This window comes from Atractosteus spatula, chromosome 23 (assembly GCF_055471065.1).
Source record: "Atractosteus spatula isolate fAtrSpa1 chromosome 23, fAtrSpa1.hap1, whole genome shotgun sequence".
Taxonomy (NCBI): domain Eukaryota; kingdom Metazoa; phylum Chordata; class Actinopteri; order Semionotiformes; family Lepisosteidae; genus Atractosteus; species Atractosteus spatula.
The window spans coordinates 12549987-12574897 of NC_142728.1; the positions used below are offsets into that span (position 1 = coordinate 12549987).

General features: G+C 37.8%; 1 protein-coding gene across 5 annotated transcripts in view; it reads left to right on the top strand.

The window, feature by feature from the left end:
- The window catches only part of LOC148816174 (calmodulin-regulated spectrin-associated protein 1-like), a 41306-nt gene that overhangs the window by 5660 nt on the left and 10735 nt on the right, over window positions 1–24911 (top strand). For 3 of the 5 annotated variants that reach the window (XM_088940806.1, XM_088940808.1, XM_088940807.1), the window contains exons 3-9: window positions 10780–11042; window positions 17164–17325; window positions 18862–18942; window positions 21215–21356; window positions 21580–21719; window positions 21807–21903; window positions 22213–22393. In XM_088940806.1, the coding sequence (XP_088796932.1) occupies window positions 10780–11042; window positions 17164–17325; window positions 18862–18942; window positions 21215–21356; window positions 21580–21719; window positions 21807–21903; window positions 22213–22393 (1066 nt within the window). Of the gene's footprint in view, window positions 1–10779; window positions 11043–17163; window positions 17326–18861; window positions 18943–19614; window positions 19648–20295; window positions 20356–21214; window positions 21357–21579; window positions 21720–21806; window positions 21904–22212; window positions 22394–24911 lie in introns of all 5 variants that reach the window. The other 2 variants (XM_088904555.1, XM_088940809.1) reach the window with 2 other exon arrangements.

A 24911-nucleotide genomic window follows, 5' to 3' on the forward strand; every position in this document is an offset into this window, starting at 1 on the left:
TGGTGTGACAGATAAGTTAATGTTAAATTGACAATTCAAGAGGTTTAGTATTCCCCTTAAATTTCCATTGTTTGGACCCTTCAGGGCGATAAAGAATACTGTTGGAATAAGGGAAGAAGGTTAAACTGTGCCCTCCCTGTTAAAAGATGTGGGTAAACCTTGTGTAAATTGAGTAAACACTAAATTTGCTGACAGAGGATGTTCAGTGCTGTGTACTGGAGCCGAACTCTGTTCTAATAATGCAAGCAAAACAGTGTTTTCAGGACTGATAGTAATTCCTAGCCAGGCAGCTAATAAGGAAACATTCCAGAGCGAGTATTACATGGAAAGAAGGTTAAAATATTACATAAACGCCTCTTTCCCCAGTTGACCTGGTTTTTAAGATATGGGTTATCGTTACGGGTGTTACACTGTACTCTGTGTTCTGACTGTTAATATTTCAAGATTTAAGACTGTAGTGGTAGAGCAGATCAGAGGGAGGCTGTAAATAGTGTCTTGCATGATACTTTGTTTTTTACAATAACTTTTTTCAGACTGCATATACCTTTTCTTCTGGTCTTTCTTCTTATTTTACACACATTGCACAGCCAATCCAGCTCGAAACACCTGCCTCTTTAATGGCAATGATAAACTGCTATTAATTTTGTTGGAACCTCTACTGGAAGGTTCTTAAAGTTGCATTTGTAATTCCGTAGTTTGATTGATAGACCTGCATTATCAGTCATCACAATTATGATTGAAGTCCGAGTAGAATATTAACATTTTGTGCCTGTCCTTTGAATTTTCATTAGGCCTTTTAATGTGTATTAATGCCAAAATGAGTTTATGTACAAACAAGTGTTCATGATGTCATATTACTGCATTAGGGTTAATTTTACAACTGAGCTTATTTTTTAGTTGTTTGTATGTGTGATTACCATTTGTCTCCAGTCGACAAAATTGGCATTTAATTAGTTCCTTTTTATTTGGTCGAGGAGCTGTTCAGTGGGTTGCTGTACTTGTGTTTTGGCGGGTGCTACACTGTCCTGCTGATATTCAGGAAATTGCAGCCTTCATCCTAGTTAAATGACCTTTATCAGTGAACAGGAGTCCTGAAGTGATGCATAGTTTTGTTTTGATCAAGACCAGTGAATTTCACTCAAGATGCACATAAACATGTTTGGGATTCCTTTTGTGTATTGGTTCACATTGTTTTGCATTTGAACTGCGTTCATGGTTAGAAATGTAACCACGGTGCCATAAAATGAACATCTTAAGCATTTTACAATACAGCCCAGGCTTTTTTTTAGCAAATGTCAAAATCTTACTATACTTTTAATTTCATGGTAGGTTATGCTTTCGCCAGCAGCCATATCATCCTGCAGCTCTCAGCTAGCTACCCACTGAAACTAAGCAGGGTTGAACCTGGTCAGTACCTGGATGGGAGACCTCCTAGGAAGCTATGGTTGCTGCTGGAAGTGGTGTTAGTGGGACCAGCGGGGGGCGCCCACCCTGCGGTCTGTGTGGGTCCTAATGCCCCAGTATAGTGGTGGGGACACTATACTGTAGTGGGAGCCATCTTTTGGATGAGACGTTAAACCAAGGTCCTGACTCTCGGTGGTCATTAAAGATCCCTGGGCACTTCTCGATAAGCGTAGGGAGTTATCCTGGTGTCTGAGCCGAATTTCCCTCCTCAGCCTTTACCGTGGACTCCAGATTGTCCCCCTGTATGATTGACTTGCACTTGCCCTGCGATGGACTGGCGTCCCGTCCAGGGTGTACCCTGCCTTGTGCTTGTTGCTTGCCAGGTAGGCTCTGGATTCACCGCGACACCGTATGGTATAAAGCAGTTTGCCAAATGACAAGACATTATTCTGTTTTCTAGAGATGTTTTGGAAACGATGAGTCGAAAAGCAAGCCTGTAGTATCTGATAGGCCTGCAATATGATTCGATGAAACAGTTTAATAGTGTAACAGAAGTGATTTAGTTCTGTGTTTAAGATGCTGTAGTTTATAGAAAAATCTTGTGATACTCAGATTCATCTTGCAAATTGAAAATCTTATAATTAATCCAGTTTTTCTAATAGTAAGGCATTTAAATTGTTGTGAATAAAACTCCTTTTATAACTACTGAGATTTTATTTAACAGTTACATCAGTAGTGAGTCAACGTAGTTCATGCTACATTATGAGGTGTTGTTACTTTCTGCTGCAGTCTTAATTTATTCTCATTCAGGAAATGTAGACAGTGCTCTTGATTGCTGAGTGAATATTCAGCCTTCTGCAGTTTGTAGTTGGCTTACAGAAGAAACAGGGTTTTCAGTGCTTGCTGTCCTCAGGAACAGGAAAGGGTTGAAGAACACTATAATCTTCTGGATTCCCAAGTGACTCCACCCTTGAAGGCATTTATTTGGAGCTGAGCCTTATATTTCAGACATGCCCAGTGTGATCAACTGTTATCTGACTGTGACCTGGACAACCCCAGTAGTGTAAAGTTGTCTGAGTACTTCTGGGGTCAGGTTGGTTTCAACAGGACAGGCTATTCTTGTCTTGTCATGCACCAGTGACCCCTGTAAGCCTGCAGTTCTCTCAGTGAAAATGGCATCATCCATTAGATGCTAACATGGGCAGTAGTTGCTTTAAAGTTTAAATTGTAAAAAATAGCAGATGGCTGGACTGCATGTCTTGTGGGTTGTCTGTATCTCTTGCATGTTTGTGTAAATTCATAGCTGTAAACTCAGTTGATTGATTATTGACAGCAACAGATCTGGAGAAGTGTGTGTTTGAGGTGGGTAGGGGGCCGTATTCCAAATGTGGGAGGAAAGAAAAAACACCACTGTAGTTTTATCTGGAACGACAGGATTGGGCCGCACTAGTACCTGAGCGTTCCTGCAGGATTTCCTGGTACGGGCATTTCTGCTACATAGGTTTAAATGAAGGTATGTTTTCTATAGTAATTGGTCATATTATTTGTTTGAATGTATAACTTCTGAATGTGTATCGTGATCATTTTAAACAGAAAACTGTGAAAAAATAGATATAATAAGGCATAATTAGGGCGGTGGCTCTGTGGCTAAGGATCTGCGCCTGTGGCTGGAAGGTTGCCAGTTCAAATCCCGCAGCCGGCAGAGGAATCCTACTCCGTTGGACTCCTGAGCAAGGCCCTTAACCCCAAACTGCTCCAGGGGCGCCGTTCAATGGCAGACCCTGCGCTCTGACCCCAGGCTCTCTCCCTGTCTGTGTGTCTCATGGAGAGCAAGCTGGGGTATGCGAAAAGACAAATTCCTAATGCAAGAAATTGTAAAGGGTTAATGAAGTGATGACATTATTATTATTATTATTATTAATATGCATCAGTATTTACTTTGCTGAGCGACGAGAAATTCTACAGTAGAAGGTGAGACATTTTATATATGAAATGTTAACAATACACACTACTAAGCCCAATAGCTCGAATCACATCATATTCCTTTGTTTCTCTCGTTGCTTTATAACATCAGTCTCGTTCCAGAGTAGTAACTTTCCTTTTCTTTTCACTTGCACCACACACACTAGCAGAATGCTTCATACCCTTGCCACTCATTATAAAGGCAAAGTTTCTATCAGTGTTTCTAAAGGATGAAAATAGGGCTGAGCACAGATGCATTTGTTGCATATGCAGGTTGGGCAAAAACGGACGCCAATGTGTGAGATAATTCCCCCAGCATCCCAAGCATGTCTTGCTGCGCAACCGTTTTTATTCTAGTGGAACTAGTGACGCGTGAATACGGTACACGATTACTTTATGGACAACTTGCACCTGCAAAAGGCGTTATTCCCTGGTAAATCATACAGCCAATTAGTGTTATGGAAAGACATGTTACAGCAGAAATGGCTGTACTTTTCAAATAGCAACTCGTGTTAAATTAAAAAAATAGATGACCAAAAAAAATATGTATTGGTAATTGTTTTATAATAAACTAAATTACCAATTAGCTGATTTAGGATGAAAGGATGCTAGGGCCCTATACACTCCAGAGCTCTAGTGTTGTCCATCCCTGCAAAGTGAGAGTTCTTAAAGGAAACAGAGATGAAGGCTTGTTGGTGCTTCACAGTTTTATCATTATTACAAGGACTCCAGTGATATCTGACACAGCTTGGCTTTGAAAAAGCTTTCCCATAGCTGTTGGGCTGAAAGCACAGTTCACACACCCAGGCAGTTAATTACAGAAGGTTTTTCAGTTGGTATGGTTACCTTACCTGGCATGGCTACAGCACACTGAGTTCATCCTGGAGCTCGTATTGATGATTAGTCTAGAAAACAGTGGTGAGATTTCCAACAGGCATCCTGTAATGTACATAATGGAAAATATCGGCGCATTGGACTGCTGAAATGTGGGCTGCTCTTTAACTGTTTGGAATTTATTTGAAGTAGCTTCACTTACCTAAGAATGACCTCATTTGCAACAGTAATGAAAGTCCTGGGGATTTAGCTACACTTAAATAACACTGGATCAAAATGAATCTCTTGTTTAAAAGGTCTAAGTGTGACACTCCAAAATAGAACCTTATTTATATCCAGTCTGTTTTAAAGTGGAGCTTTCAGGACAATTCAATAACTAGAGTATACAGACAGCATGCTGCTGCGTCTATCCTTTGTTTTCGTATTGGAAATCAAATATGTGTTTTTTGCTGTGTCAGTTTGTCCAAGGTTATCTATCACAAGTGTAAATGTGTTGAACTTTTATGCTTGCATGCGCAATATTGCTTTCAGTTTGTAGAACCTAAATGTTCAGGTCACAGTTTCTTTCAGTTTTCCAAACTTCTGTTATGTATGTTTCTGAAAATAATGGAAAGATGGCACTTGCTTTCATATGCAACTGTAGATGAACTATTAGTAAAATACTTCCATTACGTTGTATAAATAATGCATAAAAACTGGTCACCTTCCATTTAATGCAATTTTTTAAAGTAGTTCCACATCCCACTATGTTCTGACCACAGATTCATCTTCTTTCACACTGTCATTCATATTGTGAAATTGTTAATATGCTGTATTAATGAACCTTTACAACCTGGAACCTAACCTGCTGGGATAAATCGAGTTTAAATAAGGAATCACTTTGAATCCAGTAGTTCCTTCTGTGTAATTATCACATGAGTGGCAGTGAGTGGAAATGTAGTCATCTACATTTTTTGTGGTGTTGTGGTTTTTGTGCCAATCTGTGCCAATTATTTGCCACTGGTATTGTAAAGTGAATTGTTGAGCGTGCTAATAAGAAAAACAATGTTCTGTATGGTACATTAGCTTTTTAGAACTTGTGGCTTTTTTTGAAAAATCTAATCTGTTTAAATAACCATCTGTAGACATCCCTCTAGTATTTTGGAGTCTTTTAAAGGCCTTTTATGCTGATTTTGTTTTCACTGCATTGCTGCAAGCACTTTTGCAGTTACCCAGGTACAGTATATTTGATTCACAGAGCCACACCAGACTCATTAACATTTCACAGTTTGTGTTTGTCAAAATGAAGAAAGTACGTTTTCAAGAAAGATTTTTACAGAGATTGTCATGTGTAAAGCCATTGACCTGTTTTTCTCAAAAGCAGTTGCTGAGGTTATTAATGTTTAATTTCAGGATCATAATTTCATTAAGCATAGACATCCTCACCCCATCACAATAGTAATACATTTCCATGAAACCTGTACAGCGTTTATGGGTCCTTACGCTTTCTAAAGTTCCGAAAATGAATAGGTCAGCTGTGTTGGGCTGCCAAACACTCCTTATCTTTGATATTTTAGATCTTCTTCATAGGATTAATGTGCTTTAAGGTAGCTGGGTTTTGCAGGGAGTTTGGGTAAGCTATTTCTGTCCTTGCATATGCAGTAAGTCTAGTCACTTATCTGTTGTGGTGAGATCATTGTATGAATCCATTAGTTTACTTTGCATTTTAAAAAGCTCGTAACCTTTCTACTTACATCATGTGGATGTAAGTAGCTCAAATCAGAACTCTGCACTTGAAAATAAAATGCTCATTATTGTTAGACAAAAGTAAAAACAAATGGGGGGAAGAAAGTGTAAAAGTGTAACTTGTGTTCTGTCGGCCTTCTGCTTTTCCTGTCGCACAATTGCCGAAAATGTTGAATGGTGTAGAAGTCAGTTGGCTCTTTGTATGTAGTGGCATTGTCAGCACAGAGAGAAGCAGGCATCCCGCTCTTTGTGCACAGGAATGCCACGTCGTTTCAAACAGTGATGAGGGCAGTCTTTTGTTGCAAGCTTGTGTTACTGTGTTGGATTGCAAAAGTGGGTGGCATAGTGGTGTGGCGGTCAGGGCAGGGTCTGCCACAACTAAAGGGTCCAGACTGTAGAGCCGTCTCTGTGGATTGTGTGTGTTCTTCCCGTGTTTGGGGTTTTCTCCTCTTCTGGCTTTCTCCCACTCTCCTAAGACATGCCAGTTAGGTTAGTGTCCCCTAAAGCAGCAGCAGCAGCTGCTGTGTGAGTGTGTAGGTACCATTGTGTGCAAATGAATTGGAAAGTACTGATCAAAATAGTTTCTAATATTTGGTTTGAGGTTCTTTGTCGGCATTTGGCAGTTCGCCCCTTATCTGATAAAAATAAAGTAATATTTCACTTTCAGGTAGACGGGAATCCTCACCCCTCACACTTCTAGAGGTGTCAAAAGATCATTTGTTCCTGTTTGATGTGTTCTGTTCATTATATTTTTGTTTTTTCATCACTTCCCTTTGTGCACCTAAAAGCTGTTAATATTCTTTTTGTTTTGTCTGAGTGGATTATGCAAGTTTAGACACTCTTCCAGACTTGTTTCCCACCCTTTTTCCACATACACATAAATAGAGCTCTGTGGTCAGGTGGCCGGTGTCTGCCAATCCAGTTTCCTTATTTCTGGGCTGTTACAAGATGAGGGATCCAACTTCTAGTCCCAAACGGCTACTCTGTGCTAAAAACAGAAGCATGATCTTGTGGCTTTTAAGAACAAGGGTATTCCAGTTCATCTGGCTGGCTATTCAGTTCTTTTTTTATATATGGAAACACCCGCTTTTGAACCAATTATGCAATTTTTTAATTTGTATTACTAATTGGTTACTTTCATTTAGCAGAGTTAAATGAAAATGAACAAGAATATGCAAGTTTGGACATTCCTTAATGTATTTTAACCATGAAAAGAAAAACCCTTTCTATCCTATGTGCACATTTGATTACTCGTAGTCATCTCATTGAGCCACTGTCAATCACCATTTATCACAATTGGATTTTGCAAAAATGCTATAGTTATTGATTTTTTTTAATGTGCGTTCTTTGAAACGGCAATTAACATTGCATGGACATGCTCTTTCTTTGATGAGAAATGTTGTCGATTGCTCTTTAAAAGGATGATGTTTCATGTTTGCAGCTTGTGAGACTTTCTGTCTGGTGTCTTCTAAAGTAGTCTTGCGGAAGCTTATAATCTTTCAAAGTGCCTCGGTATCGCACGGTAACAATTATGGTGCAGGAGCAGTTGAGTAAGATTTGTTTCTTCTATTGCTTCATAATCTTTTGTGGACAATAATTTATTTTGACTTTGCAAATCATGTCTTAAGTGAGGTCCTGTTTTTTATTGTGGTTAAATCATAGTTATAAATCAGCCATTGTACCATTAAATCCCCTTATTTATAATTAGTTGTGGTCAAATTGGTTTTTATAGGTTCTGTTTCTAAAATGAAACATTGTATTGTTGTCCTGATCTCTTTGTGGTCGTGATTGTGTTATTTCCCCAAGGGGATAACAGCTTGAATTGAACTCGAAATGTTTTAATTGCTGAAGTTGCTTTACATAAGATTTCAACCATTGATGCCTGAGCAGACAGATCCTATAAGCTTTTAATCTATCACCTTGTTACATTACTTGGGACCAGTGCACTGGGTGATGCGCTTTGTTGGACGGAAAAGGAAATGTTAATCTCCAGATTAGAATGAACTTCTGAAGAGAAGCCGAAAGGTGAGAGGTGGTAGCTGTGATTTAAAAACAGCATGCACAAATAAGTTATATTGTTAATGGAATATTAACAGTCAAACATTGATTTTAAATGATGTAGCCGTGTAATCCATGTTTTAGCCGTGGATTCACAAGACATTTATTATGATTTTATGTTATGATTATGTATATGATATATTTTAGTACTCTATCAAAGGCAGGAGTATGTCTTTATCTTGGTAGGGCTGATTTTGCTAAAAAATGAAACAACTGGGGATTTCCCCATATGTTTGCCTCTCTGTAGTCTATTGTTCCTGGGCCTAATGAATGCTTGCAAAGGGGATTGATAAAGTCTGTGACACCAGCAGGCAGCCAAGTTAGGAACAAAGCCATATCAGTGCGCAAAAACAGCAAGTAGACGAGGCATCATGATTGCAAGCTGCTCCCAGTTTTGTATCCCGAAAGCTGTGAGGACTGCTCTAAGCATTAAATAGGTTGTGTTTATTATGGTTATGTACCCTGTTCACCAGATTATTTGCAGTTATGAATACTGGAATTATCAATGGCCATCTCTGCATTGTGTAACTGGTGGAAAATATTATGATGGTCAGACTTCTCTAAAAGAACTACACACCTCTTTACATCTTATTCAGGAGAATTTGTACGTTTAAGACGGGGGTTTTTGAGATGGTTTCAGTTTTCTACTGTTTTATATTGAAGATCAGTAGAGCACATTGTAAACTGTGATTATTGTCCTGACTGGACATGTTCATGTTTTCAAATAGTGGGGTGGTGTTTTTTTTTTTCTCTAGGATTCCAAAAAGTAACACTTACAATAACGTATTAGATCATACATTCCGTTCCATCCATCCTTACCGATGGACGGTACCACTTAACAAGGTAGTTTCCTTTGAAATGTTTAATGTGTATAATTCAACCTGATAGTATCATGAGCTCTAAGGGTAAAAATAAACCGCATCTGCTGAGCAGATTTGGGTCCCCAGAATTAAGAACACTAAGTCAAAGCGTCTGTATTTCAGAGTATTTTAAAGGTCTTGTTTACTTTGTTTTGTTTTTTGGGGGTCTTGCATTTCATAACGTAACGGCTCACCCTGTTGTGTATTCAGGTTGATTGCCTTGTGTTATTGCTTAGTCTAAGCACAAGCTGGATTGCTTTTGGAGAAGGTGCTAAGATAAAGTGCAGTGGAGGAAACATATCAGCGATGCACAGTGCTCTGAAGACCCATTAATGAGGCATTGTGCACTGCTGAGACCTGTGCAGCATTGACACTTTTCCTTTCATTTCTGTGCATTCACCCTGAGTGAACCTGGATGGGAAACATACTTTACTGGTTTATTTGGAATAGCAGATGGGCATTGTACAGTTAAAGACCACACAAGAGAATGGCAGAAGAGTATTTGCAAAGCTTCTGAGCAAGTTAAACACTGAGAGGGACAATGAGTTCTAAGCAACCCCTTTCATTCCGATTGTATCATAGAAAGTAGGCGGCTCTTGTGTGTCGGTTGGCTAACTTCAAAGAGGTATTGCTCTATTGTAGAATTTATGGCCCTGCGTCGATAGGTGCGGCTGGGCAGTTTGCTGCAGTACATGATGCGGAGCTTCAAGAGCTTGCCTAACATGTTCAGACGGAGGGGAGAGGAGACAAAGGGGGATAACTGTCGTTTTAAATGAAGCCCCAAATTCATTGCCATCACGAAAATCATAGGACTAACCACATGAAGTGGTTGTTAATAAGATGTTAATAATTCTTTTTATATTTACAGATTGGCAAGCAACTGCCATAGTTAGAGTTCCAAGTGGAAAAAAGGGGCCTGAATTAAATAGGAAATACTTTCTGCATTGAGTCTTAAACTTAACAGATGCTAGTAGTGTTAGAGGGCTGCATTCAGAACACATTTAAAATGGATGAAGCCTAGAAACTTTTTTTTCCCCGTTTCAATTCCTAGAAGGTATCTGAATTAATAAATATAGTTTGGTAATACTATTCTTCTCAGGCCTGTCTAATTTAGAGAGAATTGGTTAATGTGGACACAATGAAATGTTTAGATTTTTAGATTAATGGAGGTTATACACTATTGGGTGTCCAGGAAAATAAAGGAATTTGCCTTCTTTTTTTCCCATTTAAAAAGCATTAATTTTGTGTTCGCTAAAGACTGTTTTTTTAGTTGCTGCTTCACAGGAATGAGCCATTGCTTCTGCACACAGTTTCTTTGTACCTGTGGTGCAATAATTCGAACTTGTCAGTGCGGCTGAGCTCAGTGAAGCTTGAAGCCTTGGAAACTGAGATCTCCAGCTCTCTATGGGAGGCAGCATTGTACACCACAGTAAATTCATGTAGGCCTCCACTGTCTCAGTTCTGTTACTTGAGAAACTAGTCACAAAGGAGTGCATCTAAAGGATATAAAATGCTGATCATCATCAGTTTAGCACTACAGTGTAGTCCAGTACTCTGTACAAAATGTATCATTAGTAATTTAATTTGGTGATTTCTGTTTAGAGCCTATGCTTTGCAAACCTCCCTTGAAACCTAAGAACATTAGCAGCCGAAGAGCTGCTAATCATATACTTGGAATCCAGGGAGCTTTGACACCTAGATTGTGAAGTGTCATGAAAGGGTTAACTCTGTCTATAATGCATATTTTCAAGGTTGTGGTTTCTGTCGTGTGTGTTTTTTTTTAATCTGATATTTCTATGTTTACAGCTGACAATTTACTGTTTATAGTGTGTTTCTTAGGCTATCGATTGTCTTGCTGGGGAAAAATGCAGCCTTTGTGTAATCGGCCAGCAAAGTTGACCTAGTGTGTTGACGGTTTGTCTCTTTTGTGCTCCAGACAATATCCCAGAAGACCTGCAGGACCCATTCTACACAGACCAGTACGAGCAGGAGCACATCAAGCCACCAGTCATCAAGCTGCTGCTGTCCAGTGAGCTGTATTGCCGTGTATGCAGCCTCATCCTTAAAGGGGATCAGGTGGCAGCTCTGCAGGGACACCAGTCTGTTATTCAGGCTCTGTCTCGCAAGGGCATCTACGTCATGGAGAGCGATGACACCCCCGTATCGGAGTCCGATGTCAGCTGTGCCCCCATCAAAATGGTGAGTGAAGTGGAGCAGTTAATTGCTTGAGTACCAGAGGGCTCACAGAATATATTTCTCTGCTGGTGTCAGGTGGTTGCCGCCAGCTTGGTGTGTCTTAGGGTTGCACTCCTGAAAATGCTACACCTGATGATTATTAAAGCTTATTAGTCCTCAAAACAGACAACAGTGCTTTCTGTAAATGTTCAGTAGTAAAACATTCAGCACTTTTTAAAAGCTCTAGGGCAGCAATGTATGGTGCTGGTTAGGCCTCCGGACTCCAGACTGGGGAATCGTCGGTTTAAGTCCTGGGTGGGAGGCCATGCTTTTCCCTCAGAAAAACTTCACAGAAAATTTCTGTAGTAAATCCCCTGCTGTATGCATTGGTATTCTCGAGGTCATAATGGTAAATTATAGTTTCTTAATTCACTCATCTTGTTCAGACTTTAAAAAAGGCATGCTCCGTTTTTTCTGCCTTTTTGAAAGAATTTTAAATTTAGGACTTAATAGCATTACTCACTAAACTTTCTTTATAAAGGATTTGGTTAAATTATTATAGCACGAGTTTTCTTCCACTTTTCAGGATTATTACTTAGATATTTCAGTGAGCTAGTTCAATGTGGGAAAAATATTCAGACATTTTGTGCAGGATTTTATGATTTATTGGTCTATGTAGTAAAGTTTCTGTGTTTACTTGTTACAGTTTAGATAAGTTGATAGTAAGGAACAAGGTGAAAATAAAAGTAGTGCAGAAATTATTGCTGATATGAATTGCCTTACAGTTTACTACCTTCATTTGTCAGCATAACCGTACAAAGAAATCATAGGTTTCCACTGTATAGAAAATGTTAGGGGATGCTGATGACTGTACTTCAAAAACATAATCTGAATTAGAGGAAACTACCTGCAAGTGTACAAGACCACGGATGAAACCTTTTCTGTCTGATTAAAGTTGCTTTAGAAGTGACAGATTGCTTTCAGAGCAATTTTCATTCCCAGTGGGTTGAGTGGTAATTCAACTACTTTTTTTTTTCTGAAATAACCAAGTAGATAAGGGAGACCATGGTGACATGTCTCAGTGAAAGAGAGCTAGTTTGATTCTGCTAGAAGGATGTGCCTAAAGCAGTTCTTCCTGCAGGTGATCACTTATCTAATTCCTGATGTCATTTTGTGAATAAGCCATTGTGTAGTTTTTGCTTATCTTCAAAACCTGAATGTATTATATATTTTTGTGATGTAAAATTTTACAAAAAAGAAACTCTCTTAAACCTTTTTTTTTATTTCACACAACTGATACGCTAAAGATGTTAATAATCTAGACTCTTATTCATTGAGCTCTTTTTGTAGATTATTGCTAGTTTTATGACTGGTGGAAAGCTATATGCACATAAAACAATACCTTTTTCAATTTAAATTTTTTTTAGGGAGGGTAATTTCATAGTCTATAATTTGAACTGAAGTGTCAAGACCTTTGGATGTGAGTCTTGTTCCCATGTGGAGCAGGGCAGCTTCTTGTTCTGTGCCCTGGCTGCGGTCAGTCAGTCAGTCAGTCAGTCAGGCTGGTGGGGTAGATGCAGAGCCAGGGGGAGGAGTGGCTCAGAGCTCAGAGGTCAGTGGTTGCCTGGGGAGGTAAAACTGAGAGATTATTGGAGATTCATGCAGTGCTGACAGCTGGTATTGGGACAGAGGAGGTTAGACAATGTTTTGTGGCACCATTCCCACTGACAATAATGGAGATGTAATGATCATTTCCCAAACCTCGTTGCGCTTTTGTCGAGCAAAGAGTTGTTTTCATTTATTATTTCATTAAAACCTGTTTAGTCTCTTAATGGGATAATCAATATGACTATTTTGAATACATTTGTTTTTCTGTAATAAAATTCTTTAGGGAAAACTCTTCTCTGACATTTTTCTATTGTTGTGGTATATTAAGAAACAAAAACAAGAAAAACGCTGTTTTGCTAGTTCTTTGGAAAAATAATTCTTGAAATGAATTAAGAAAAAAGGTCGGAATTATAGAGATTTTTAATATTTTTAGAAAACGTTTTAAGACTCCATTATAATTCATTTATAATAATTCAAAACTCACTTAAAGCATGTTGTAAAGCCACATTTGGCTAATAATTGTGCAGGATAGCAAGCAAATATTTCTCTTGGTGCAGATGACTTCAGCCTGTCATGATGTACTGTAACCTGAACAAAGGTATTCCAGCTCTGACACTTGACACTGTAGCATGGGTTTATGGTTCTGTTAGAACCTAATGTCTTTAGAGACTTGAGCTTCTTCTTTACCTCTGTGCTAGCTGAAGTGTTTTGTTAAAAATTGTGGCATTCTTAAAATGTAAATATGAGATTTCTACTCTACATGTTTATAAATGGTTCCTCATCTGTTTTGTTCATTTAACTTGTTTATGCCGAAACCCAGTTTCTATCCATGTGGTGATATTGACATTTTTGGGGCATAAGTAGGTCAGGAGACACTGCGGTGAACTGTCATCTGTCACATTGGATGTGAAGTAATTTTTTTCCATGAAGACCATGATGGTTGAGACCTTTTTTAGTAAGCAATCAGTAGGTATGATGAGTGAAATGTCTCCTTAAATTTATTTACCGAGACATGAAGTGAATAGTTTTTGAAGCATCAGATAAATTTGCTCATACTGTATTCTATTAAAACACCTCACTGTACATCCTACTGCTGCTATGGAAACAAATATTGACGTATTCGTTTCTCACTTTCTCTATTTTTTTCCCCTTGGCGGGCTTGTTCCAGTTACAGGGACGTGTTATGAGCCGAGAAAGGTACAGAAGTGTATGCAGGGATTAATCATACCAAGATGCAGATCCTTTTAAATGCATAAGTGCTCCAAAATGTCTCGTGTGCTCTTGATGAGTGCATTTACAGTACACAGGACTAACTTGTATGGTTTCCATAGTTACTACAAGGCCCTGTTAGCTTTGGGGCTTTCTGTAAATCACATAACCTGATCTGGTAGAAAATTCTTGGTAAATTTTATTTGGAAGCCCACCAATATTTCAATTTAAAAATAACTTTATGGATCTCCTTTCATGCAAAGACTTCCAAAAGAGTTTCCTGCATTTTCTAAAGAGTGAAAATTTAAATGGATTAAAATGATAATAGCAGCAGAACAACCAACAATAAAGTAAACGGCAGAGAATGACATCCCTCCACATTTTCTCTGGACTGGCTACCTTCCACTGGTTAGATTTTCTTGGATTACTGATGTATATTTTTAACGTTTTTGCTTAAGCAGTGTTTATCCTAGATACTGTATGTCTGGGTGTTGATTTAGTTTTTTCTGATTCGGGTTTCTTGGATGTATGCAAGGGTCTATTTAATATGAAAAGCAAGTTAAAATACACATCCAAAGTAATACAACTTATTACCAATGTAATAACTCTTCATTTTACAACATTCTCCACATTATCAATACACTTCTGTGAGGTCACTTTTGTGTTTTGTGATGTGTGTGTATGAGACGATTCACGATGGCTGAAGACCTCATATCTTTGCTTTGCATTTAGTTTTAAAACGCATCGCGAAAGATGTGCACAGGTTTCCTTAGGAACCTTAACAGCACAAAATATTTGGTACCAGTTGCCATATGCGAGTGCAAATGATGGAGAAACAAGACAATGATAAGGAAGTAATTTAAATATGTAAATAGAGGTCATGTCTAGAATAATTTAAACATTGATGCTTCATATCTGTCATGATAAGTTTTTCTCCACTTTGAAAAGTACATAATACCTTCCTTGAATTTTGACTGAACATGGATTATTTCGCCAGCTGACTCCTAAACCTAGCTGTCAGACTGAGCATTTGAGAATACTGGGTAGGGTCCCTTGCCAGTGTAATATTTTTGTCTGGAATGGCCTTTTTAAATTAAGGGGAAAGTTTGCTTTTAATGTCACTTGTTTCTTTAAAAAAGCTGTTTGGTTTCAGTGATATAACCAGGTATCCTGCTTGTTTGTTCACTAGATGTATAAATGCTTATTTCTATCAGTAGTCAAAAGGTCAGCCTTGATTCAGGGCTGCATATGAGCAGATCTGAGTTGCAGCATTGCAGTTGAGTTTATTTTCATTTTTTTTCCCTTTCATTAAAGCTTTAACCTTTATTTGACACACAGATAAAGCTACATTGGGACCATTTTGAAAAAAAAAGTGCGTGTTTTGTGGGAGCTATGCCCAAGGTGTTGATTGTAATACACAATGTATTACAGTATGGGAAGCATCCCAAAAGATGGTTTGGTGTTCTTATCCCACTGTTCTTAAGTGAGCTGTCAAGGGGTTTCCAAGCCACTAAAACCTTGATGTGTTTGGGGAAACAGTCACTTCTTCTTCATCAACATGGATCTGACATTTGGTGCCTCCAAGCCCTGAAAGGCCTAGCTGATTAAATTATTTTTCTGACTTTTTCATGTAGTCTCTCAAGGAAAATGCACTAGTCAAAAACACATTTTAAAATTTCACCACCTATGAATGTTGACATTGAATTTAAGACTGTGAAAAGGCAACCAAATACCAGAAGAGTATCACGGCAAATATATCTTCCACATCTACTTGTGTACTTAATCTTGGTTCATATTTTAGGGATCTAAGTCTGAAATATTTCAATCTTAAATGGGCAACATTTAGACCTGTTACATTAATCCTGACAAACCCTGTGCTTTTCATGTTTTTGAACTTCTGAACAATATACCTTTATCAGTATAGCTGTATATTTTGACAAGACAAGAAGTGTTTTTATAAAAAAATGTATTTGTGCTGTTATGATATTTGGAAAGTGTTTTAAAGGTTTTATTAAAATAAGCACTGGGCTTTGGTTAGTGGTCAGCCTCTTTCTGATAATTCATCAAATTTATACTCAATTCTACAATGTCCTCCAACATGTGTTATACTACTGACTATGATTAAATGCCGTCTACTTCAATTTACTCCTGGACGGTACTTTGTGTTGCACATAAGCATATATGCTGCCTTGCATAATCGAGATTAATCACAAAGCTTGTTTCAGGCTTGTAAGGGATCCCAGCCAATAAGATTGAGTCGTTTGGTATTTATATAATAGCAACACCCTATGAATGTTACATATGTAGTGTTTTATGGTAGGTGGTCTTATTTTTTTCAAATTGAAATAGTAGTACAATTTAAATATTTGTTTTTAAATTGCTGGCACTGAATCCTACCCCAACACTGTTTACGTTATCATATGCCTTGGTAGTATATAGCACTATACTGTCTCTTTTTGTCAAATCCTTTTGTAATTGTAATAAGCTTTTGTAATTGTGTCTGGACCCCAGTTAGCAGACAGATTCCTTTCTGTTTTTAACTGCTATTATACCCTAAAACCTGCAAGCATTTTACACTGGTGGTATGTACGTTTGATACATTTTAAATTATAATCGTGGTAATAGTTATTACACTCTGCAGTACTGAGTAACAAATATTGGGTGCAGATGTAGTAAAAAGTTCACTGTCCAAGGAAGTAATGAAGATGTGTTGTGAAAAAGCTGTGGGATTAAAGAGCAGTTTGTATCTGGTTTTAACTAACCACAATCTGTCCCATAGTCTGTAGATGGGATTACTTTGCCTAAGAGGGTTGTGCATTTGGAAGGGTTCAGTACTATTTAAGGCTGGCACTAAGTCATACCTTTCTTAGCTGTACTGTGCTTGCGCTCGTTTGTTTCTGAACAGTCTTGTCTTCAGAGACCACTGGAGTTAGCTTTGTGCAGCAATCTGACTGCCAGACAGTAGGATTTTACTTTTCTAATGAATTATATTAGATCTTTTGTTAAAACATAAGAATATTCAGAATATGATAGTTGTTCAGTTTAAAATTTGCTAATAATGGCTCTTGTGATAAGATTAACTAAACATGGATATTTGGAAAGGCTTGAATGGAAGAGATTTGGTATCAGAGTAAGTTCATATTTACAACTCTTGTTTGTGTGTTTGTCTCCTAGTTGGTTTTTTTGTATTGTTGTGTGAAATACTGTGAAATTCATTTCACTTGCCAAAAGGGTTTGTTTAGTTAAAAAAAATGACATTTAATTGAAGATGAGTGTAGTCTATTATTTTCACTTTTTTGTATATTCTTGAATTGGTTTCTCTTGACAGAGTGCACACATGCCAATGATCGATGCCCTAATGATGGCCTACACAGTGGAAATGATCAGCATTGAAAAAGTGGTTGCCAGCGTGAAAAGATTCTCCACTTTCAGTGCCTCTAAGGAGCTTCCTTTTGACCTGGAGGATGCAATGGTCTTCTGGATAAATAAGGTATGTGGTTTAGCAGGGGATCCATGAGAGCCCTCTTTCATTCCATTTTACAGGTCACCCTAAATCACCTGTTTCTAAACATTGGAAATACCTGTAAGTTAGTGATCGATTTTGCAATTTCCTCAGTTTAGAAAGCTTTGGGCTCTGAAGATTTAAGAGTATTCATGTTTTGCTCCATCAGAATGAAAATGTTCCATATGTAATAGACACTTTAAGGTCTATTAGTCAGTGGTCAGTGGGTGGAGATGGGGATTTAAAGCTTAAAGGGTTTTTACAGATAATTCAGATATTTTTGAAAATATTTTTACAGAATGTACATTGTAGTGAAGATGGTGTAGGTATCAGAGGAATACTTCATTCATAGGCCCTATACAGAAGTAGGATTTCTTTCCATATAAATTTGATGTTCTATGACAGTCAGCCGTCTGGTAGGCAGATAAGGTTAAGATGGATTTGTGCATTGTAGCAATACTATATTGATAAATATATACACACCTATCAGTTCAGCAGAATTAATGTATTATATATGTAAAAATAATGTAATATTTGGCAAGCTTTGCATCTCTCCCTACACTGCAAAGATAAGCTTACCTCTGCCCTCAGAGAGCAGATCTTTCAAAACAGCCTCTGTACAGAGAGAAAATCAATTCTTGTGCTGTTGCTCATAATCTAACTGTTGGCCTGTTATGGTGTTTGAGTGTTTTGAGTCCTGGTCAGTTAGATTTATTGTTTGCACAAATTTAAAGCAAATAGGTTGTCAGAGTTTGTAGGCCTGGGTGATTCAGCACTTCAGGTAGGGTCTAATTACATCTTTATCAATGATGCATTAGAGCTGGAGTAATGCAGTCCCAAATGACTGCTGGAAGCTATGATTTTGTGACATCTTTTCTCCTCCTTTCTCTTGCAATAGGGAATTCTCGAGAAGTGATTTTGTTTTAAAAGACCTCTTAGGCTACTTTAGGCTACTTTAGACATTTGCTAAAAGTTCTAAGAAATTTCTTTAAGCATAATTTGGATTTCCCTTCCTGATGCAGTATGTTCTCCTTTCTTCTGTAAGAATCCTTATGTGAAAAGTTTGTTTGATCACCTGTTTCAGAATCCTTATTGCAGAAATTTACCACAAGTTAAATTGTACTTGTACTAAGGAAGTGCTTAGTCTGACCTCTGTAGCCAGTATTCTAGAGCATTGCAAAGCAAGTGAAGCTGATGTATTACAGAGGCCCTATAATGAGTAACTTGAGGAACCTTTGGCACAATGTGGAGGGACTATCTGTAATCATTTGTTCAGGGTTTGGTGGGAAGGAATGTAATGCCCGAAATTGTTTAAGCTGTATTTTGACAGTCCTTCTGCAATATTGGCACATGCAGGAATGTATATAAATTGGCATAATGTAATGTGAACTTTGTGAAAGTGATGTAACAGGTGTGGTAATTTTTCACTATTTGACACTATTTCAGGATGATGACTCTGCATTGTCTTTTGTTTTATCACTGACATTTATGCTGCAGTGAATGGCTTTGTTCATTAAATTTCAGGTAAACTTGAAGATGAGAGAAATCGCAGAGAAAGAGATAAAACTGAAACAACAGCTGCTAGAATCTCCAAGTCATCAAAAGGTAATGGATCACAATTGTGGTCAGATTTTGAAAAATGTTTTCGAGCTTAAATTTAGCAGTTTTAATGGTCTTTGAAGTGGGACCTGTTTTTTAAACAACATTAATACCTGAATACTCCTCTTTTGTGATGTTTACCAAATAGACTTATATAGACTTCTGGACATTGAGACCCCTAAATCAGTAGTAGTAGTGAAAGACCAATATTCTTTCAACAGAAGGATTTTATTTTGTATTTGGACTATATTTTAGTTATTTTTAATTAAAAAAACCAACACAGTCCAATTTCATTTCCATGATCTTTATTAGTTAATAGAATCAGAATTAATCACTGGAATGCCTTTTATTATGTGAAACGTTCCTGTTTTCCTGTAGTCATAATTTGCTAGAAACACCCTGTCTTTAGCATGTGTTCCCACATTCCCCTGGAAACTAGTAATCTTGTATGTTTATTAACCTATAAATGACATGCATGTTAAGTAGATTCCTAAGTGAAAATCCATTTCTGGGTTTGATTCAATGGATTATTCCTTTTGACAGATTGTTTGATTAACCCTACAGGTGTTTATGCTAACCTAGATTTTGTAGTAGGTTTGATCCTGTTGATTTGCATCTGACTTTCTCTGCTGCTTTTCCTGTTTTCCTTTCCTAACTCCTACCCTGCTACTTGGATAGTCTCCCTCCAAATGGTATTGGAAACTAGTACCTGTAAGTTGATTGTTAGCTCTTTTTTCCTCTGTTAAAAGGCATTTTCCACTAGTGCGCCATTCATCTCTTAATTTATGCCTCCTTCCCACAGCAATAAGATGCACTCTGTTGATTGTCTGGGGCAATTGGCTCATCTCTAGATGATCTGGTTTAGTATTCTGTCCTTCCTGTGTATTTCAGAGGTGCTGATGATAACACAATGCGTTGCAGTGGCCTTTTGTAACTAAATGTTGCCAATCCCTTTGTTAAAACATGCTGTACACCCTATTTACATTGTCCTATAAACTTGCAATTCCCTATACTGTGAGGATAATGCATTGGCAGTCCAATTGACTGTCTTAGACACTGAAATATCAAGGATTTAAACGTTATGGATTTCCCACTCAGCATCTAGTTCAGAATGGTGATTTCTTTAACACACTTATAAAAGATTGTTTCCGACAGAACATCACGGGGTTGTTCATGAATATGAACATAATACTTGCTTACATAGAGAGCTAATAAGACACCTTGCAGAATTTGGAGTGTAAAGCTGTGTGAGCTTTATAATTTCTCCTTATCTTTCTTCACTAAACTATTTCCTTAGGTTCTAAAAATTTGATAGTACCCTCTGTCTGAACTCAGCTTTGTCTTTTGTATGTTTATTAGCCTGATCTTATGCATGCCTTAGCTCATTGCATGCTGGAGCCATTGGAATACTCTCGTGTGGTACAGTATGCTTTCTATTTACTGTACTGGTAGAACAAAGAAAAGGATAGCTGCTGGAAATTTCTCCTTAGACGCTTTGTACTCCTTTTAGTGTCATAAATTCCTTTATCTTCCTTAACATGCAGTTTCATATCTTATATTCCTTTTCATGTTTTCTGTGTAGTACAACAATAGCAGATTTGGTTCCTTTCTGGGGTTATGTTTTTAGTCCATTCTGATTTGCATTTGTGACAAGACGCAAAATCACAGATCCGTTCTACAGGGGAAGCTTCCCTTTCAAATTACTGTCAAGTTTTCTAGTATTGTATATCAAAGAAGCATTAGAATCTAAATGTACATTAAGTCCAGCCTGCTTCTTCTTTTGTACTGTTCAGATCGTTTAAAAAGCAAAGAGAAACATGAAAAGGAGCTCTAACATCTGTAAAAACAAATCTTTTCAACGGTGCCATGTTTTCAAATACATTGGTTTGCTTGATACTTACATCTGCTTTTACCACAGGCACTATAGAGTACAGCTTTTCACCCTTTGATTTCACATGCTGTACGGTCTTAAAGCTCATCCTTTTTAACACTCACAATTAGTCAAGGCAGTGCAGGCAGGGATTAAACGTGCAACACTATGAAAGTTGTAGACATGAAGCAGTCCCTCTGGGGCTTCTTTAAGACCGTTACTGTGTAGCAAGTTTCCTTGCAGTCATTCTGTTTTAGATCCTGGTCCCAGACACGTGATTATTGGTAGATCCTCTGTGCCATTGATTTGTTGTCATAAAGCAGTTTTTGTAGTCATTCTTTACAACTACAAATTTGATCAAGCCCCCCTGTAAAAAAAATAAATGACATTTTCATTGATGTTTTTTAGGTGCGTTATCGAAGGGACCACCTCACTGGCAGACAGCTGCCATACTTTCCTTTACTAGAAGACCTGATGAAGGATGTGTGTGATGGTGCTGCGCTCTTAGCTGTTATACACTACTACTGTCCTGAGCTGATGAAACTTGAGGGTATGCTAGTGAAAGCTGTGCCTGTAAAATTGGTTTTAAATCCTGAGCCTGGTTTCAGCTTGAACATTGATATTGCTTATCTTTGTAACATGTAGTAAGGTGATCTTGATCTATTGTACCAAATCTGCAAAGGCTATTTGAACTTCATCTCATAGACTTTACTCTCGAGTGAACTGTGGAATTTAGCAATGCATTAACTGTGTCAACCTTTTTTTTTTGTCAGATATCTGTTTGAAGGAGGTGACCTCTATTGCTGATAGCCTATACAATATACAGCTGCTGAAAGAGTTTGCTAATGAGTACCTGAACAGAGGCTTTTATCTCACTACAGAGGACATGCTTTATGCACCTTTAGTGCTAAAGGTAGGTATATGAGAAAATATTTATGTGAATGTAGTTCAGAACTGACCCATTCTCAATCTAATTATTTTTACTTTTTTTTCTTTTTAGCATAATGTCATGGTCTTCATTGCTGAATTGTTCTGGTGGTTTGAAATTGTCAAGCCTGACTTTGTACAGCCAAGGGACATTCAAGAGGTTAAAGATGGTAAGAAATTGCACACAAGTGAAAAGACCTTTTCTGAACCTGATAGTGTTGGCTAAATGATTTGTGTGGAAGATCACGTAGGTGTGCTGCATTTTTCAACTCCAGTTTTAAAAACATTCCTACTAACTTGTACAACCAGTTTCAGGTGTGGCTGCAGTAAGCAGGAAAGTATTCTAAATGATACATCATGCAAATTACATGGGCCATTCTGATAAATGCACTGTCCTTGCTAGTGATTAACTGAAAGTTTCTGTGCTTTTCTTTATTTATGACAGGATTGGTTCCTGTTTTGTTCATTTGTTTTCACAGCTAGAACAATGCTTCACCCTAAGAGTGCCCGACCTCCTGTCCCCATCTCCAATGCAACCAAGCGGAGTTTTATGGCAAGCCCTGCCAGTGTGGCCAGCCCAGCAGATGCCCCAGCACTGGTTCAAAGCAACTCTGAAGTCTGTAACAGGTACTACCTGCACCCCGAAGAGTCTGAGACTCTGTAAGTCTGTCTTGTTTCTGTGTTGCTCTTAGTTTTTTACATGTGCATGTCTGACGCTGGACAAAGCAGCTGTGGACCATTTTTAGCAATATCCAACTGGGGCTTTGAATTCAGGCATTTGATTTTCTGTTTTTGTGAACTAGCTTTTTCCTAAAAACAGAAAAAGATTAAAACGCATATCCGTTCATCAGTGGAATCCCCTTACAGGTTTTTACCAAAGGGACCCTTCAGTAGTCAGCTGTGATTGAAATACCATACAGCAAGGGTCTCAGCACTATGGATCTGGATGCTAGAGGAGTTCCTTCCAAGTAATGTCAAGACAGGAGCAAGCCAAAGGAGCAAATGCAAAAGCTTGCAATGCAGAACCAAAATCTTTTTAGCTGCTGCTGTGAGAAGCCAAGATAGGAGTTACCATTTAACAGGAGTATTATGAAATCCTGCAAATGATGCACTAGGTGAGTGTGGGCAGCCTCTCGTCTGAGGGGATGTCACAGGCATGCATTACAGAATCAGAAAAATAAAGCTGGGCCAGGCAACCCCTGTTAACATGGCAAGTCCTGGAATGTATCCTTAAACTTCTTGAAAACTAAATTGTCTTCCAAAAGCAGTTGTCTGTCCAAGTGCTGTAGAAGCTTGAAACAGTTGCAGCTGCTGGATGTGCTATTGTTATAGTGTGTGTGCTCTCTCCTGACTATTCAATCCTGCTGTGCCAGAGCTAGAAATCCCTAAGGAATAGGTTTTTAGTATAATGTCATGGACATATACCATGTAGATGTTGCTACAGAACCTCCATCTTGGTAACCATGAATTTAGAATTGTCCTCAGTGTTCAGTAGCTTTTTCTGTTCCATTTGTACACCTGCTAACAGTTGTTTTAATATCCTAACAGTATGGTATATGGCTAGAGCTCTAGTTGGGGGCTGACAATATATTGGTCAATTTATCTCCCAGTTATTTGGTTTCTTAGAGACTTAAAAGTATTTTTTTCATGGTTAACTAAAAAGTCTAAAAAGTTCCTTCGTATACTGCCGAACAACAGCAGAAAGATTTTCTCATAGCTTCGTCTTTTGTGTTTGACTTTGCCTGCTGTTGATGTTTTTGTTTCATGCATATTGGTCATTTTGTTAATTGGCTGTTGGTACATTCATTACTTAAATAGATCGGGTAATTTTTATTCAATAAAATTAAAACTTAAGTTACTACTGAAATTTAAAATCAGTGGTTGATCATATTTTTTGTACTACAGTGTAAATTGTACTTAAATGGGGTGTCATTCTTGGCTTTATCTCATTATGCTATTAACAATTTTAAATGTGCATTTAGTTCTGTCTTGACTGCAACAGTTCTTTACAGTGCTTACAGGAATATGTTCTTGGTTATATAAAGCAGATTAAGACTTCCAGGTCTTGTCACCATTTCTTAGCCTTGATTTATATCCAGTTTACCTTCAACAATTTCAGCTTGTTTAAAACTGTACTTTTCTCAGGCTAATTGGATTAAAGTGACAATGCGTGGATTGTTGGCTGTCAGAAATGCTAGTTGAAGTGTTGTTTCACACGTACACAAGTCCCACAGAAGCTTGGAGGTGTTTTAAGTATCAAGAACCATGGCCGTGCGCCTTGAATCCGAATCCCATTTAAAAGGATGGTTTGATGTTTAATATTATCTTGAACTGTTTTCTGTTGGTTCTCATTTCCAATTCCTTTTGTGTTCTGTAAAGTATCACCATTTTCACTAACACTCTTTTTAATGCATGAAATTTGTGGAGTTAATACTAAATGCACTTTCAGTCATTATGTATTTAACATACCCTTACAAAACCTTACCAAGTCGACTAATATGGGATACCTTCCTGGATCCTTTATTTCTATATTTATAACAAACTAAAAAAAGTTTTTCTGCAGTTTTCTGTAGTTCTGTCTCCAATGTTGTGCTCTTATACTTGTAGTCCATTTTGTTTAGTTTTTTCAGCTTTTATTAGTGCTTATATCAGCCCTGCAGTACCCCTTCAACTCTGGCATATTTTAATCTGTTTTGTAATGTCTTTTATTTTCATGATTCTAATATTACTAAACTAATAGTATACAAGTACGTGTGACCCCCTCAGAGGAAAGGTCATATCTTTATTATTAGCATAAGAAGGACTCCTGTTTTACATGTTTATAAATATTGGAAAAGTGCCTTTGCTATACTTTTTTCCTTTTTTTAGAACCCAGATAGTCTTCCCACATCATCATTAACAATGGGGCTAGTAATGCTCTGCTAATGAACAGATCTATGATGCAGTTTTATGCACCTTGAGTGGTGGTAGTTAATGGATTGATCTTGTAGATAAAATACTGTTGTTTTACTAGTCCTTCTTGTATCTCACTTGGATGGTTTCTAATCACAAATGCCCAAGGCTTTGTTTGAAACCACAGCACCAGCTGTATCCAGTTTGATAAAATGTGCTTAGGTAGCTATGAGGATGTCTGCATAAACATGTCATAGGATGTTTATCCCTGTACTGGTTATAAGGG